This window comes from Nerophis lumbriciformis, linkage group LG02, assembly GCF_033978685.3.
Source record: "Nerophis lumbriciformis linkage group LG02, RoL_Nlum_v2.1, whole genome shotgun sequence".
In the NCBI taxonomy this organism is placed as follows: domain Eukaryota; kingdom Metazoa; phylum Chordata; class Actinopteri; order Syngnathiformes; family Syngnathidae; genus Nerophis; species Nerophis lumbriciformis.
In genome coordinates, this window is record NC_084549.2 from 75,042,974 (window position 1) to 75,062,500 (window position 19,527).

The 19,527-nt window shown below is 38.0% G+C and overlaps 1 protein-coding gene across 4 annotated transcripts in view; it reads left to right on the forward strand.

Annotated features, from left to right (window-relative positions):
- Nucleotides 1–19,527, forward strand: part of phactr2 (phosphatase and actin regulator 2) — a 74,004-nt gene that overhangs the window by 35,699 nt on the left and 18,778 nt on the right. For 3 of the 4 annotated variants that reach the window (XM_061968683.1, XM_061968700.1, XM_061968691.1), the window contains 4 exons: nt 12,476–12,643; nt 12,706–12,780; nt 15,353–15,493; nt 17,963–18,166. In XM_061968683.1, coding sequence (XP_061824667.1) covers nt 12,476–12,643; nt 12,706–12,780; nt 15,353–15,493; nt 17,963–18,166 — 588 coding nt within the window. The remainder of the gene's footprint in view (nt 1–12,475; nt 12,644–12,705; nt 12,781–15,352; nt 15,494–17,962; nt 18,167–19,527) is intronic. The other variant, XM_061968709.1, reaches the window with a different exon arrangement.

A 19,527-nucleotide genomic window follows, 5' to 3' on the forward strand; every position in this document is an offset into this window, starting at 1 on the left:
GTCATTTGTGATGTTTGGTTACATATACTTTGTGGATTGTAAATACAATTTGATATGGTTTAATGCAGTGTTGTTCAACCTTATTTGAGCCTAGGCACATTTTTTTAAATTTAGAAAATGTTAACAAATGACACTCAGTAGCGTATATTGACCAAATATGACCAAATATGACGCAATTGTTCGATATGAATTAAAACCATAACCACTAATGCACCACTAGTTCTCAAAGTAGGCCTACACAGGCATAGACATGTTATAAGTAGACGCAGCATTGGCTGCTGGGACGCGAGAAATTTGGCCGCCATCTTGAAGTGGTGATGAGGAGCCGGCGAGCAGCCTAAACTGACAGTTGACAGGTAGAAAACAAAGATGCTAAACTGACAGTTGACAGGTAGAAAACAAAGATGCTAAACTGACAGTTGACAGGTAGAAAACAAAGATGCTAAACTGACAGTTGACAGGTAGAAAACAAAGATGCTAAACTGACAGTTGACAGGTAGAAAACAAAGATGCTAAACTGACAGTTGACAGGTAGAAAACAAAGATGCTAAACTGACAGTTGACAGGTAGAAAACAAAGATGCTAAACTGACAGTTGACAGGTAGAAAACAAAGATGCTAAACTGGCAGTTGACAGGTAGAAAACAAAGATGCTAAACTGACAGTTGACAGGTAGAAAACAAAGATGCTAAACTGACAGTTGACAGGTAGAAAACAAAGATGCTAAACTGACAGTTGACAGGTAGAAAACAAAGATGCTAAACTGACAGTTGCCAAGTAGAAAACAAAGATGCTAAACTGACAGTTGCCAAGTAGAAAACAAAGATGCTAAACTGACAGTTGCCAGGTAGAAAACAAAGATGCTAAACTGACAGTTGACAGGTAGAAAACAAAGATGCTAAACTGACAGTTGACAGGTAGAAAACAAAGATGCTAAACTGACAGTTGCCAAGTAGAAAACAAAGATGCTAAACTGACAGTTGACAGGTAGAAAACAAAGATGCTAAACTGACAGTTGCCAAGTAGAAAACAAAGATGCTAAACTGACAGTTGACAGGTAGAAAACAAAGATGCTAAACTGACAGTTGCCAAGTAGAAAACAAAGATGCTAAACTGACAGTTGACAGGTAGAAAACAAAGATGCTAAACTGACAGTAGACAGGTAGAAAACAAAGATGCTAAACTGACAGTAGACAGGTAGAAAACAAAGATGCTAAACTGACGGTTGACAGGTAGAAAACAAAGATGCTAAACTGACAGTAGACAGGTAGAAAACAAAGATGCTAAACTGACAGTTGACAGGTAGAAAACAAAGATGCTAAACTGACAGTTGACAGGTAGAAAACACAGATGCTAAACTGACAGTTGACAGGTAGAAAACACAGATGCTAAACTGACAGTTGACAGGTAGAAAACAAAGATGCTAAACTGACAGTTGACAGGTAGAAAACAAAGATGCTAAACTGACAGTTGACAGGTAGAAAACAAAGATGCTAAACTGACAGTTGACAAGTAGAAAACAAAGATGCTAAACTGACAGTTGCCAAGTAGAAAACAAAGATGCTAAACTGACAGTTGCCAGGTAGAAAACAAAGATGCTAAACTGACAGTTGACAGGTAGAAAACAAAGATGCTAAACTGACAGTTGACAGGTAGAAAACAAAGATGCTAAACTGACAGTTGACAGGTAGAAAACAAAGATGCTAAACTGACAGTTGACAGGTAGAAAACAAAGATGCTAAACTGACAGTTGACAGGTAGAAAACAAAGATGCTAAACTGACAGTTGACAGGTAGAAAACAAAGATGCTAATTTAGATGCTAAACTGACAGTTGACAGGTAGAAAACAAAGATGCTAAACTGACAGTTGACAGGTAGAAAACAAAGATGCTAAACTGACAGTTGACAGGTAGAAAACAAAGATGCTAAACTGACAGTTGACAGGTAGAAAACAAAGATGCTAATCTGACAGTTGCCAAGTAGAAAACAAAGATGCTAAACTGACAGTTGACAGGTAGAAAACAAAGATGCTAAACTGACAGTTGACAGGTAGAAAACAAAGATGCTAAACTGACAGTTGACAGGTAGAAAACAAAGATGCTGAACTGACAGTTGACAGGTAGAAAACAAAGATGCTAAACTGACAGTTGACAGGTAGAAAACAAATATGCTAAACTGACAGTTGACAGGTAGTAAACAAAGATGCTAAACTGACAGTTGACAGGTAGAAAACAAAGATGCTAAACTGACAGTTGACAGGTAGAAAACAAAGATGCTAAACTGACAGTTGACAGGTAGAAAACAAAGATGCTAAACTGACAGTTGACAGGTAGAAAACAAAGATGCTAAACTGACAGTAGACAGGTAGAAAACAAATATGCTAAACTGACAGTTGACAGGTAGAAAACAAAGATGATGTTCAGCGTTTTCCTGCTCAAATGAATGGACTGTTGAAAATAGCAATCGGGGAATTACTTTTCACAAGTAAGATTTAACATTAACGTACTATTGGTTGTATTTTGTGAAAATAATATTAGCACAGAGTTGAGAAGGAGCAAAGATCTTCAATAGTACTGAAATCATAGCTGCTAGCAAACAAGAGTATGACCATAATATAATTGCTTGTCAATGAAATTAATTACATTTAAAAATGTCATACTTGAATAACATAAAGTTGAAATAAATGATGAAGAAAAAGATTGTAAAAGCCAACAGGGTAAAAGTTAGGAGCACAGTCCAGATTGTGTAGGGGGGTAATATATGTTAGCAAACTTGACAATCAGATGGACAGTGGCTATACAATATTATACAAGTCTAAATTTAGTCTAGCTTTCCAACCCAATGTTTATGTAGGATATATGCATGTATATATAACCTAATGATATTCTTTCTTCAATTTAAAAATAGCTGACCGTTTTTTTCCCCCTACTCTGGGATTATATTCTCAGTTTCGATCTGGGACGTCTGGTCACTTATAGCGTATAAGAATATTCTATTACTGTTAAGCAAACTATGAATAATAAAACATGTGTCCTCTATCATAGCTACAGGTATGACAAAAAAACGGGTGAAAATCATTGGTATTCAGTGAGGTAAGATGAATGAAATGCGCTGACAGTTCATTGCTCCTGCCAAATGAATTGCAGAGTGGAGCAGATCACCACTCCAAGATGGCGGCCCCGCGTCTCATCAGCGCCAGTAGGCAGTAGCGCTCCATGCTGCGTACCCTTAGAAGATGTCTATGTACACACCTGCTGATATGGAGGGGTATTACATGCTCACTCTGCCCATCAGCAGACAGCACAGACACTCAACAATGGCACCTTTCTTGCACATCATAATTATTGCTTTGCGAAACATATTTTTTCGGCCAATTTGGTGAAATTGCATATTTTCAGTGTTATCAGCAGTGGGTGAAAACACTGGTTTAATGGATACAATGAAACACAATTGAGCATATAAAGTCAACTTGTTTTACCATTCTCCTGCTACATTAGTTCCACATTCTGATATTCTAAAGATTTTAAAGAGAACAAGTAATCATTGCAGCTGTGTTGATGTTGTTCTCTTACTGTACCTGAAATGAACGGAACGTTAAAACCGAAGTACGTTCCTAATTGTGATTATGCTCCAACTTTGTGCACTTGAAATCTAACTCATGGAGTTAGTTTTTGACAAATGGTCTTCACCGTCAAATGTATACTGTATATTATGTGATGTTACTCTCAGAGCATTAATATTGTTGTAATGGCAGAAATGTAATCAATGAATAATCCCACAGTGTGACTGACTACCGAGTGTTTCCTCTCATTACCATCTTGACATGCTTTTGGCCTCTTTTATTTCATCATTCCACTTCCTCAGATAGTGTCAGTGTGCAGATTGTGTTGCACATGCATATTTTCCATTCAGAACTGCACACACGTGAAGTCTAATTGCATAAAGAACCTCTCGAGTCTTTGTGTAAATCAATTTTAGATGCTTTACAATGTGTCTGCAGGTCTGTGATGCCAACAGTAAACACACATCTTCATTTGGGTAATTTAGGGGCTGGCTTTATGTAAATAAACTCCATGGGTAACTTTAATGTTGCATCCTTCTTAAATGTATTAGAGGACGGGGAAGTGGTTGTATGTGTGACCTTCAGTAAACAATTGCATGCTGCAACATAATCCACACCTCGAGGTCCTCACAGAATCCAGGTTTAAGGGCTCTGACCTACTTTGTAAGTGTTAGAACTGCAGCTCATTTCCAGCCTCCATTGCAATCACTTCCTCCTCCTTTGACCTGCTTTGCTTTGCATGTCCAAGGTTTGAGTTTCCCCACTCAGTCGTTGTCACCCTGAATCCTTCTTCCTCTGTTTGCTGCAGAGGAAGGAAGCCTCTCCCTTCCCTCTCCTCTTCTTCCTGCCACACAACACATAAACAGGAATGAATACTGCCACGGGAAATAATATTTCTCGTCCTTGAAATGAGGACATTTTAATCATAAAAAGTAATTGCACACATTTTGACTTCTTTCTTCATTCTGCAATGTTTTTACTACAAAATGTAGACTTCATTTTCTTCAAATTCAGACTCTTATTGTGACAAAACTACAACTTTGTATTTGGACTTATTTTCATGCGTACACTAATCACAAAATGATGCAATTTTGTTCTTCCTATAGCCAGAGTTGTGTGTTAGTTTGGTACACAACTGTTGCCTTGCTCAGAGGTTGTTACATAATGTTGCTGTCACGTGTCTGCTCAGCTGATTGAAACTCTTTTTAAACACTGTCTTCCTGCTTGTAGTAGCAGGCTGACCTCTTCAGGACTGTGTCCCAGGTAGGGTTGTACGGTATACCGGTACTAGAATAGTATCGCGGTACTAATGAATCAAAAACGGTACTATACTCTGTTTGAAAAGTACCCCTTCCCGGGCATGACGGCGCATCGTCACGTGGTGACATTGCTGCTTTTACGAGCAGAGGAGCATGTTGGGCAGCGCACACACACAGAGTACTTTCAAGCAGACACAGTGTGTAGACAGAAAAGGGAGAATGGACGCATTTTGGTGTAAAAAGTCAAGATAAAGGTGAAGTTATAACACTGAAACACCCTCAGGAAGAGCTGCTTTAAGACATGGCTAACATCCATCCACAGTGTTTTAGCTACTTCTAAATCACTAATCCTGGTCTCCATGGCAACAAATAAAGTGAGTTTCTTACAAGTAGCATTATCACTGGAGGATGAGGAATAGCTAAAAATGTTTCACTACACAGCGTAGGAGGATACAATAGCGCACCACCGTCACAATGTAAACAAACACCATGGGTGGATCTACACCTGACATCCACTGTAATGATACCAAGTACAAGAGCGATACTACTTTCATCGATACTAAGATGATTACATTGATATTTTTTAGCGTCAGAAAATATTTTTTCCTTTTTTGAAAATGTAGATTATGTTTATAAAGTCAGTAAATATGTCCCTGGACACATGAGGACTTTGAATATGACCAATGTATGATCCTGTAACTACTTGGTATCACATCCATACCTAAATGTGTGGTATCATCCAAAACTAATGTCAAGTATCAAAGAAGAGAAGAATAAGTGATTGTTACATTTTAACAGAAGTGTAGATAGAACATGTTAAAACAGAAAGTAAGCAGATATTAACAGTAAATGAACAAGTAGATTAATAATCAATTTTTACAGTTTGTCCCTCATAATGTGTACAAAATAATAGGTGTATAAATGACACAATATGTTACTGCATACTAATTAGGAGTCTTTGTTTGTTTACTTACTACTAAAAGACAAGTTGCCTAGTATGTTCACTATCTTATTTAAGGACTATCCATCCATCCATTTTCTACCGCTTATTCCCTTGGGAGTCGCGGGAGGCGCTGGAGCCTATCTCAGCTACAATCGGGCAGAAGGTGGGGTATTTAAGGACTAAATGACAATAATAAACATATGTTTCATGTACACTAACATTTGTTGTTACAACATAGCATGTGGTCCCCTTTATTTAGAAAAGTATCAAAAAGAGTCCAAATACCGGTACATTTTGGTACCGGTACCAAAATATTGTTATGGAGACAACCTAGTCCCAGGTGTGGGAAAGTTGGTACGCCCCCTCGTCCTGGTTCACAGTCTGGGTGGTGCGCTTCCGGCTCTGGATGGCTTCTCTGATCCAACCATGGTATCTGCTGCTCTCAGTGCTGATGACATGTATGTTGTCCCAATCCATGAGGTGCTTCTCCCTCTTGCAGTGGTCTCATACGTCAGGTATGGAAACAAACACAAGTCTGGCTATAAGAACAACAAAATTGCATCATTTTTTTGAAGACCTAACGAACCTTTTTGGATTACAAACCACAAAATGTTAGACATATTCAGCTTGTGGTTGAAATGTCCGGATGAACTAATAGAACAGGGTAGCTATGTGGTTGCAGTGCAGATACAAAGAGTCCACCAAAGTAAGGTAAAGACATGACAACAAGAGAGAAACATCAAATAACACCACATGGCGCTTGTAAGAAGACATTTTTTGCATTGAACTTGCTTGTGATGCTCTTGTTGACATAGAAGTGTAGCATGCCACCTTACATCAGACGTATTGTAAAAGCCTTATAATGTACATAAAACAAGTACTAGCATTAGTTATACTTCACACTAATCTTACAGAAAGTAATACACGGCTCAGTAACTTATTTACCCATCTCCTAATCCTATTTCTTCTTAACTTCTATCTAAAATGGTGAACCTGCTTGGTCCCCCTTTGTTACTGAACATGTTGACTCCAGTGATGTTTGCACACAAACAACAACAAGGGCTGTCTTCCACTAAGGATTTTCCTAGTGGAATCTGATTTGTCAACTGTTGGTAACATTTATGGTGGCTATGTTTTCAGTTGTAGGGGATCCCCACAAATACACAGATCTCATGCTGAAAGGTTTTCCACCTCAAAGAAAATGGCTAAGACACTAAACACAGGAGACATTGGATGATTGAGTAAAGTCCTTGAGAGTAAATGTCCAGGTTTTCCCTTGGGTAATCTATACATACACACATACATATATACGTATTAGAGATGCGCAGATAGGCAATTATTTCATCCGCAACCGCATCACAAAAGTCGTCAACCATCCGCAACCACCCGAACTAACATTTAATCAAAACCGCACCCGCCCGTTGTTATATATCTAATATAGACGATGCAAGGCATTAGTGAGGTTATAAAGCTTTTGCCTGTTAAAGAAAGGAGACTGATCCAATGGAGCAGAGACATTCAATGCGTGCCACGCTGTCACGGCCCAGACGCACACCAGTGCGCAATCATCTGGGAGCCGCGCTGAGCGCACCTCCAAGCGCGCTCGCACCACTCAAACTGCTGCAGGCAGCTGCGTTCACACATGCATCTGTAAGCCTTGTTTTAACATCCTGTGGCACTCTTCTGGGATCACGGCGGACGAAACTGCTCATGCTCAGGGTGTTTGTGGAGGTTCGGGGTTTTGCACAAATGTGATGCACAATGTTAGATGTCCCGGTTTTGTGACTGTCATAGACATAAACAGCGTCGCAGCTCTTGCAAATCACGTAGCCAGCATTACTATCATCCTGATTTACAACCTCATAAAAACGAGTCCACCGCTGAACTTTTCTGGCCTTTTTTTTCCCTGGTCTTTAGTATTCCCTTTTTTAGTTTGTCGCGTACCACGTTGCCATCTCTTTTTTTTTTCTTCTTCTGTTGTGGCATGCTGCAGGTGCCTGCTAGTTTTTCGTATGTGGGTAACAACATTTAACTATGTATATATATTTCCCAATTGGTTTAACTGCCACCCGCCTGAATCTATTTAAAATCTTTTTTTTTTTTATTTCAACCGCCCGACCCGACCCGCGGATAAAATCTGATTTTTTTTATTTCAACCGCCCGACCTGCGGATAATCCGCGGACTCCGCGGTTGTGTCCGCAAACAGTGCATCTCTAATACGTATGTATGTATGTGTGTAAAAATGTATATATATGTATATGCGTATATATATGTGTGTATATATAAAGTTAAAGTTAAAGTACCAATGATTGTCACACACACACTAGGTGTGGTGAAATTTGTCCTCTGCATTTGACCCATCCCTTGTTCACCCCCTGGGAGGTGAGGGGAGCAGTGGGCAGCAGCGGTGCCGCGCCCGGGAATCATTTTTGGTGACTTAACCCCCAATTCCAACCCTTGATATATATGCATACATGTGTGTGTATATATACTGTATATACATATATATAGTATATATATATACTGTATGTGTGTATATATGCATATATATATATATGTGTGTATATATATATATATATATATATATATATATATATATATATATATATGCGTGTATGTGTGTATGTATATAGTATGAAAGGTGATCAATTATATGTACATTTATGACATGTTAATTGTAGTTATTCTCCATTGTGGATGCCTCAAAGGTGGTGTTTTACCTCAAATCCTCAGTGGCACGCCATGTTTACTTTCTGCCTTATTGTCACTAGTGCTGTATGTGTGTGTTGTATGTGCGTGTGTGTTTTCTTCTCTTCTTCTATTATTGTTGTTTGTTTTGTACAGCACTGTGTGCTTGCCTTTGCATGAAAAGTGCTATATAAATAAAGTTAGATTTGAATTAAAATGCACAACAAACCACTCGCTGACATTCAATATCTGCTGTGCAAGGAAGGCTTTCTCTTTCAAATCACATGTTTACTCAACTCTCCTGAGTAACACACACACACACACACACACACACACACACACACACACACACACACACACACACACACACACACACACACACACACACACACGGACACTTCCTGACTCACCCATCTGAAGTCATCTGCTACAAAATGGAACGCCTCCTTGTGAAATCCAGCGTGAAATTGTGGTGTCAAGTCAGCATGTTGTGATGACAACAAGTAAGAAGAGGCGGGACTTCTTTTAATTAGTCAGACATTGTCAGTGTCATGTTGTGATGACAACAAGTAAGAAGTTGTTTTAATTAGTCAGACATTGTCAGTGTCATGTTGGAATGGTTGCAATTGTCCCTAACAAAGCCGTGGTGTTGCACCTGAACACATGACTGAAACACATGACTGAAACACATGACTGAAACACATCACTGAAATACATGACTGAAACACATGACTGAAACACATGACTGAAACACATGACTGAAACACATCACTGAAATACATGACTGAAACACATCACTGAAACACATGACTGAAACACATGACTGAAACACATCACTGAAATACATGACTGAAACACATGACTGAAACACATGACTGAAACACATGACTGAAACACATGACTGAAACACATGACTGAAACACATGACTGAAACACATCACTGAAACACATCACTGAAACACATGACTGAAACACATGTTCTGAAACACATCACTGAAACACATGACTGAAACACATCACTGAAACACATGACTGAAACACATGACTGAAACACATGACCGAAACACATGACTGAAACACATGACTGAAACACATGACTGAAACACATCACTGAAACACATCACTGAAACACATCACTGAAACACATGACCGAAACACATCACTGAAACACATGACTGAAACACATGACTGAAACACATGACTGAAACACATGGCTGAAACACATGGCTGAAACACATGACTGAAATACATCACTGAAACACATCACTGAAATACATGACTGAAACACATGACTGAAACACATGACTGAAACACATGACTGAAACACAAGACTGAAACACATGACTGAAACACATCATTGAATTACATGACTGAAACACATCACTGAATTACATGACTGAAATACATGACTGAAATACATGACTGAAATACATGACTGAAACACATGACTGAAACACATGACTGAAACACATGACTGAAATACATCACTGAAATACATCACTGAAACACATCACTGAAGCACATGACTGAAACACAAGACTGAAACACAAGACTGAAACACAAGACTGAAACACAAGACTGAAACACATGACTGAAACACATGACTGAAACACATGACTGAAACACATGACTGAAGCACATGACTGAAACACATCACTGAAACACATCACTGAAGCACATGACTGAAACACAAGACTGAAACACATGACTGAAACACATGACTGAAACACATCATTGAATTACATGACTGAAACACATCACTGAATTACATGACTGAAATACATGACTGAAATACATGACTGAAACACATGACTGAAACACATGACTGAAACACATCACTGAAATACATCACTGAAATACATCACTGAAACACATCACTGAAACACATTACTGAAACACATCACTGAATTACATCACTGAAATACATGACTGAAACACATCACTGAAATACATCACTCAAATACATCACTGAAACACATGACTGAAACACATGACTGAAACACATCACTGAATTACATGACTGAAAGACATGACTGAAACACATCACTGAAATACATGACTGAAACACATGACTGAAACACATGACTGAAACACATGACTGAAACACATGACTGAAATACATCACTGAAACACATGACTGAAACACATGACTGAAATACATCACTGAAACACATCACTGAAACACATCACTGAAACACATCACTGAAACACATCACTCAAACACATGACTGAAACACATGACTGAAACACATCACTGAATTCCATCACTGAAACACATGACTGAAACACATGACTGAAACACATCACTGAATTACATCACTGAAATACATCACTGAAACACATCACTGAAACACATCACTGAAACACATCACTGAAACACATGACTGAAACACATGACTGAACACATGTCTGAAACACATCACTGAAATACATCACTGAAATACATGACTGAAACACATGACTGAAACACATGACTGAAATACATGACTGAAACAACCTCCTCTGACTTGCTCCTTGTTTCCCCGATAATAAAAACAACTCTTCTTTTGATTTGACAGTAACAGGAAGTGTGTGAAAGCCCAACATTAAGACCACTTTTCATGTCTTCTTCTTAATTGTCCACTAATTGCAGTGCTCTCAAGTCTTTTCTGCCTCACTTTAGTCTAAAAGAAGCCATGTTTGTTCTTGGAATATTAGGACTTTACTCTAGAAAGTTATCATTAGGAGAAGTAAAAAATGAGGTATTCATTTGTTAGGAAAAGAATGTTAATATTACATTGCTATCATTTAATATGATGTTACTTTCTACTTTTATTCTAGCAAGATTACCACATGATCCTTGTAATTAATCAACTAAATGAAATATTGTTTTTCATTTTTACAAGTGTATTAAGATCTATATAGTCAATATTTAGACTTTTTTTCTTGTAAAATGAATACAAAGTCATTATGTTAAAATTACACTATTGCTTGTAAAAGTATGACTATTCTCCCAAAATGACAACATATGTTTGTAGTATTTTGACTTTGTTTTCCAAATGTTGCTTTAATTGTCATTTACCATTCAAGCTTCTTTCAATATGCTCGCACAATTAGAACTTTTTCTTGTGGTATTTAGATTGTTTTAATGTTTTGACTATTCTAAAAAAAAGAGATTATTTTGGTGACTTTGTTCTAATGAAATAACGACTTTTACATGTGACATTTTGACTTTATTTTAAAAATAAATATTGAACCTTCTTGTAAAATTACAACACAATTTTTTGCTAAATTACAACTAGTAAAAGATGAGGTATTAATTTATGATGAAAAAAATGGTATCATTTAATATGATGTTACATTTTTCTAATAGAGTTCTATTTATTCTTGCAACATTACTACATTATCTTGTAATTAATCAACTAAATAACATTTTTAATTTTTACAAGTGTATTAAGATCTATATAGTCAATATTTCGATTTTTTTTTCTTGTAAAATGAATACAATGTCATTATGTTAAAGTTACTCTATTGCTTGTAAAAGTATGACTATTCTCCCAAAATGACAACATGTGTTTGTAGTATTTTGACTGAATTTTTTCCAAATGTTGCTTTAATTGTCATTTAACATTCAAGATGTTTTCACACTTTATACTTTGTTTTGCATAATTTGATTTGATTTTGTTTTATGTCAACTTTATTTCTTTAAATTCTACAAAAAAATGTAATTGTTGTTCTTGTAAAAACTACAATATGCCCACACAATTATAACTTTTTCTTATGGTATATAAAATGTTTTAATGTTTTGACTATTTTTTATAAGATTTGTTTTCGTGACTTTTACATGTAACATTTTGACTATTTTTAAAAGAAATATGGAGCCTTCTTGTAAAATTACAACTTAATTTTTGCTAAATGATGACTTTTTTTTAATTGTAGTTCTAAGCATTTTCTCCACACTATTTTGAGTTGTTTTAACGAAAATAGAACTTAACATTGTAGTCAAAGCTGCTGATACATTTTCATCTCCACATGTTTCTCCAGTTGATGGTTTGGAGAAATCGTCATCACTGGCCAGCTGCGACGTGGTGGTGGACGATACCCACAATACACGGCAGCAGCGAGGCAAGCTGTCCACTCTAGGAAGACTGTTCAAACCCTGGAAGTGGAGGAAGAAGAAGTCCAGTGACAGGTTTCAGGATCTTTCCAAAGGTAACGTTGGCATCTTCCAGCAGACCATCAGACTTTGACTTCAAACGTCTTCATCTTCCTAGTATTGGAGAGAAAAATCTCAACAAGACAAACCAGAGAGGAGCTCATCAAAAAGGGAGTACTCATCCCGGAACAAGGTTTGTAGTGCATGCTTCTAGAAGGAACGTGGGACATTTTCGAGACAAGATAGAGATCAAGTACATGAGTTTCCATTGGTCTTGGTTGTAGTCCAACCTGATTCATTAGATGTTGCCCGTCATATACAGTCAGTCTAATCAGTGGCTTTGTGTCTTGGGAGAAATAAAGTGATGGTGATATGTACTCGTGCAGGGTTTCCCAACCCTTGCTGCTTGTAATACACTTTTCCACCACTTGTGGCAGTAATGACAATCTCAAACAGAAGTCTGGAGCAAAGCCATAGAAAAGTGTCTCAAGTGCAAAAATTATGACTAAACTATTTTCATTTGCACTTTAATTGTATTGATAGTTTAGTTAAGAAACATCTTCATTATTAATTTAGTTCTTTTATTTTAACATAATTGTAAGTAAATGTATTTATGAGTCCCTTCTTATGCATTATAAAGTATTTGGTTAGTACTAATAAACCTAACCTAAGTCTAAGGTTTATGTGTTAAATAATAACAATCTTTGTGATTCATATCATTTGACAAAGTTCTAAACTCTGAGTAGGTTACATAAAATTATTGAATACGATTAACAGAGTAAGATTACTAATTAAGAGTTAATATTTGAGTGCGTCCTGGGCCCCTCTGTAGTGGAAAAGTTGAGGTTTGAGGTGGAGAAGGTTAAGAAGCCCTGTTCTAGTGAAGACTGTCTAGTCTCTAGTTGTCAGTGATGTGCTGGAGCACTACCATAGGTGAATATTTCAAAGTTAATTATTAAATTCATTACAGTGAACTAAACAAAGATCTCATTTGTGACCTCAAAAAAGGCAGAACCACGCTTTGTGCGAGTCTATATCTTGAAGACATCACACTTGACTAAGTAGAGCAAGTCAAAGTCCTTAAAAAGTTTCTGTAAGTGAACGCGCAAAAGGATCATTACCTTTTTCCAGGGGAGAGCTACACCTCTGGGGCGAGGTAATGCGTTATAGCGCCATGTCCAACTTCCAGGAAGTCACACAGGGGGCGGGGTTTTAGTGGAGCAGAGGCACGTGATGTCACGGCGAGTCAGTGTCTGACGTCCGCCATTCAGGAATATCTTCCCAACATTTATTCTTGTGTGCAAACAGACTTTATATAAGTCTGTTTTTTTGAAGTTGTGACCTCTTGGGAAAGACTGAAGATATACTTGAAACTGAAATTCATCTTTTACTCTCTGAAATACATTTGTCTGTATGGGTGGTCCCCATACCAGTATTTTGGTACCAGTACCAAAATGTATTTCCATACTTTTTGACCACAAAAATTTCATTATTGGCTTTATTGTAACAAGAAATGTTAGTGTACATGAAACATATGTTTATTATTGTCTTTTAGTCCTTAAATAAAATAGACAACTTGTCTTTTAGTAGTAAGTAAACAAACAAAGACTCCTAATTAGTCTATGCAGTAACATATTGTGTCATTTATACACCTATTATTTTCTACACATTATGAGGGACAAACTGTAAAAAATTGATTATTAATCCACTTGTTCATTTACTGTTAATATCTGCTTATTTTCTGTTTTAACATGTTCTATCTACACTTCTGTTAAAATGTAATAATCACTTATTCTTCTCTTCTTTGATACTTGACATTAGTTTTGGATGATACCACACATTTAGGTATGGATGTGATACCAAGTAGTTACAGGATCATACATTGGTCATATTCAAAGTCCTCATGTGTCCAGGTACATATTTACTGACTTTATAAACATAATATAAAAAAGATTTAGTGATGCTAAAAATATTGATGTAATCATAGTAGTAGATACGCTCTTGTACTTGGTATCATTACAGTGGATGTCAGGTGTAGATCCACCCATGACATTTGTTTACATTGTGACGGTGGTGAGCTATTGTATCCTCCTACGGTGTGTAGTGAAGCATGTTTAGCTATTCCTCGTCCTTCAGTGATAATGCTACTTGTAAGAAACTTACTTTATTTGTCGCCATGGAGACCAGGATTAGTGATTTAGAAGTAGCTAAAACACTGTGGATGGATGTTAGCCATGTCTTAAAGCAGCTCTTCCTGAGGGTGTTTCAGTGTTATAACTTCACCTTTATCTTGACTTTTTACACCAAAATGCGTCCATTCTCCCTTTTCTGTCTACACACTGTGTCTGCTTGTAAGTACTCTGTGTGTGTGCGCTGCCCAACATGCTCCTCTGCTTGTAAAAGCAACAATGTCACCACATGACGATGACGCATCGTCATGCCTGTTAAAAAAAGTGGGGGATCCGGTACTTTTTAGAGGCGGTATAGTACCGAATATGATTCATTAGTATTGTGGTACTATACTAGTACTGGTATACTGTACAACACTAGTCTGCACACAAGAATCTAGTTGTATTATTCAAAGAAGACACTATCAATGTAGCCATGCTGTCATGGGGGCCCCAGCAGGTAGGAACTCAGCACAAAGTTGAAGGTGGAATCTGACTCCTGAGTCTTTGAAGGCAGCCGTGATAAAAGCACTGCGAGGCTGGATGTGCTGTGAGGATGGTGAATTAGAGCTGATGATGTCTTGTGAATTGTGACAGACGAGGGCGTCAGCAGAGGAACTCAGAATGGACACGCCACATCCAGCGTGTCGCCTGAGCAGGTCAAAGTTGAGATGGAATCCACGGTGACAGGCCCCGCCCAGCAGGCTGCAACACCTGTGAGCAATGACGACAACACAGGTGACTGCTGTTCTTACTACGTCCTTGCATTTAAACCTCTCCTGCTGGATCCTCCATGTCCTCAGGTTTCTTTCACATAGCTGTATTTATTTGTTTCTTCTCCTCAAACACGACTGTGCTGCCTTTTACAAACCCCAAAAGCAGTGAAGTTGTCAGGTTGTGTAAATGGTCAATAAAAAGAGAATACAACAAATCCTTTTCAACTTATATTCAATTGAATAGACTGCAAAGACAAGATATTTCATGTTCACACTGAGAAACTTTGGTAATTTTTGCAAATATTAGCTCATTTGGAATTTGATGCAAAAAAGCTGGCACAAGTGGCAAAAAAGAGTGAGAAAGTTGAGGAATGCTCTTATTTGGAACATCCCACAGGTGAACAGGCTAATTGGGAACAGGTGGGTGCCATGATTGGGTATAAAAGCAGCTTCCATGAAATGCTCAGTCATTCACAAACAAGGACGGGGCGAGGGTCACCACTTTGTCAACAAATGCCTGAGCAAATTGTTTAAGAACAACATTTCTCAACAAGGAATTTAGGGATTTCACCATCTACGCTCCGTAATATCATCAAAAGGTTCAGAGAATGTGGAGAAATCACTGCACGTAAGCCATGATATTACACACCTTGGATCTCTCAGGCATCAAAAAGCCACATCAGTGTGTAAAGGATATCACCACATGGAACACTTCAGAAAACCACTGTCAGTAACTACAGTTGGTCGCTACATCTGTAAGTGCAAGTTAAAACTCTACTATGCAAAGCCACAGCCATTTATCAACAACACCCAGAAACGCTTCGCTGGGCCCGAGCTCATCTAAGATGGACTGATGCAAAGTGGAAAAGTGTTCTGGGGTCTGACGAGTCCACATTTCAAATTGTTTTTGGAGCAAAGAGTAAAAGAAGCATGGGGACTGTTCTAGGGTGAAAGTGTAAAAGGCAGCATGTGTGATGGTATGGGGGTGTATTAGTGGCCAAGACATGGGTAACTTACACATCTGTGAAGGCACCATTAATGCTGAAAGGTACATACAGCTTTTGGAGCAACATATGTTGTTATCATGGATGCCCCTGCTTATTTCAGCAAGACGATGCCAAGCCAGGTGTTACAACAGCGTGGCTTCATAGTAAAAGAGTGTGGGTACTAGACTGGCCTGCCTGTAGTCCAGACATTGAAAATGTGTGAAGGCTAAAATATGAGAAGGGAGACTGTTGAACAACTTAAGCTGTACATCAAGCAAGAATGGGAAAGAATTCCACTTCAAAAATGTGTCTCCTCAGTTCCCAAACCTTTACTGAGTGTTGTTAAAAGGAAAGGCCATGTAACACACTGGTAAAAATGCCTTTTTTGCAATGTGTTGCTGCCAGTAAATTCCAAGTTCATGATTATTTGCAAAAATAACAAAGTGTGAACATGAAATATCTCGTCTTTGCAGTCTATTCAATTGAATATAAGTTGAAAAGGATTTGTTGTATTCTCTTTTTATTGACCATTTACACAACGTGACAACTTCACTGCTGTTGTAGTTTGTAGTTCCTCAGCGTTAGCACTAATAGTAACACTGTCGCTAATATTTGGAAGATATTAACTGCTGTTAGCTGCATTGTTAGCCACTTTGTACGTGCCTTCTACTCCAAGCTAGAATGCATTAAACAAAGACAAACGTGTGTGCTTGTCTTACATAGATTGTCAATGAATGGCTAAATTAAAGTGCAGTTCCCCTTTAAGTTTCACCTCTGTAAATTGGATTCACTTGAAATTTTTCACACAGCCGTACAAAACACCGACAGTAACTTGAGGGTGTAGAGCCCAATCACCAGGACATTTGGCACACACCTTGAGAACAACATGTGTGTCAAGTTGAAGGAATCTTTGTGGTAAAATATATTTGGACTTGGTTGTCCATCAATCATTGAAGGTTGCTCTAAGGATTATGACATTTTCACTTACATTTGTGCTGCCTTCCAAAGATCAGCCGTCAGATGTTATGTAGTGTCCAGGGCTGTTATTGTTATTGTCATAACCTCCTGAGACTGTAGTGTCCAGGGTTGTTATTGTCATTGTTATTGTTATTGTTATTGTTATTGTCATTGTTATTGTTATTGTCATTGTTATTGTTATTGTCATAACCTCCTGAGACTGTAGTGTCCAGGGCTGTTATTGTCATTGTTATTGTTATTGTTATTGTCATTGTTATTGTTATTGTCATTGTTATTGTTATTGTCATAACCTCCTAAGACTGTAGTGTCCAGGGCTGTTATTGTCATTGTCATTGTTATTGTTATTGTTATTGTTATTGTCATTGTTATTGTTATTGTCATTGTTATTGTTATTGTCATAACCTCCTGAGCCTGTAGTGTCCAGGGCTGTTATTGGAAGAGAAAAGCAATGGTTCTCATGTAGTGTCATCATTTCTTCACTTTTAACCACCTGAACACTCCACTTTGTCCTCATGCGACCGGCTCAGAGAGAAGGGAATCTAAGGCCATGGCCCGGGCTGCTCAGGCTAAAAAAGCCCCGACCTCCTCCAAGCCTGCGGGGGGCACTGTGACCCGGCACAGAGACTCTTCCTCTGGGGCTAAAAAGACTGTTAAAGCCCCGGGGAAGCAGGGCTCTTCGGCGCAAACTAAAGCTAACACGCGGAGCGCTAACAACGCTAGTCGTGCGATTGGTAAGTGCAGCCTGCATGCTTCAGACGCACGCCTGCATGCCTTCAAGAGTCTGTGTGCCTCGGTTTTACTTTAGCCTTTTGTCTTTAAATGTTCATGTTGATGTCTTTGAAGTATCTTCATTGTATGTCATGAGCCGCTTTATCTGCTTTGCATGCCTCAAATAGATCTTGTATTAGCATGTTGTTGTAGCATGCTTACACATCCGCAGGATTCTCACTCAATACTCATTACATCATTGGTTATGGTGTGATGTCATTGTTGATCAATCACTATATCGGTCCAAGACAGCTGATGACTAACTCTCCACTTTCTCATACACTCCATGAAATTATTACTGTTCATATATATATATATATATATATATATATATATATATATATATATATATATGTATATGTGTATATATATGTATGTGTGTGAAAAAATCACAAGACTACTTCATCTCTACAGGCCTGTTTCATGAGGGGTTCCCTCAATCATCAGGAGATTTGCCTTGTGATTTTTTCCCACACATAGATATATTGCGCTCTACCACGGTATCGAGCACTATTTTTTTGGAAAATCTTATTAAGACATATATATATATATATATATATATATGTATATATATATATATATATATATATATATCAGTGACGTGCGGTGAAGTTGATGGCTGGTGAGGCACTGACTTCATCACAGTCAGATTTACAAACATATGAACCCTAAAGAGTATCTTATTCACCATTTGATTGGCAGCAGTTAACAGGTTATGTTTAAAAGCTCATACCAGCATTCTTCCCTGCTTGCCACTCAGCATCAAGGCTTGGAATTGGGGGTTAAATCACCAAAAATGATTCCCGGGCGCGGCGCCGCTGCTGCCCACTGCTCCTCTCACCTCCCAGGGGGTGATCAAGGGGATGGGTCAAATGCAGACGACAAATTTCATTACACTTAGTGTGTGTGTGTGACAATCATTGGTACTTTAACTTAACTTTAACTTTACACATACAAACTGTAGCACACAAAAAAGCACATTTAATAAAAAAAAAACGTTATTATTGTCTTACCTTTACTTATAAATGAAGTCCACAACTAAAGCCCTCACTTAAACTTTCCACGTGCAAGATTGAATCTATTTAAAAAAGTGTAACCGAGGGTTTATAAATGTGGCCTATACTGTATGAAACTACAAAACAACAAACACAGAGGCTCCAGTTTACACGAGGACCACTTTATTTACCTTCTTTCAAAAACTTCCGCAACGTGACATCACTTCCGCTCTTAGCGCCTTCAAAATAAGAGCTCAAGGCATATACTGTATAACAGCGCATAACAGGAACTTAACATCACAAAGAGGAAAGCCCATGAAAATAGGTTA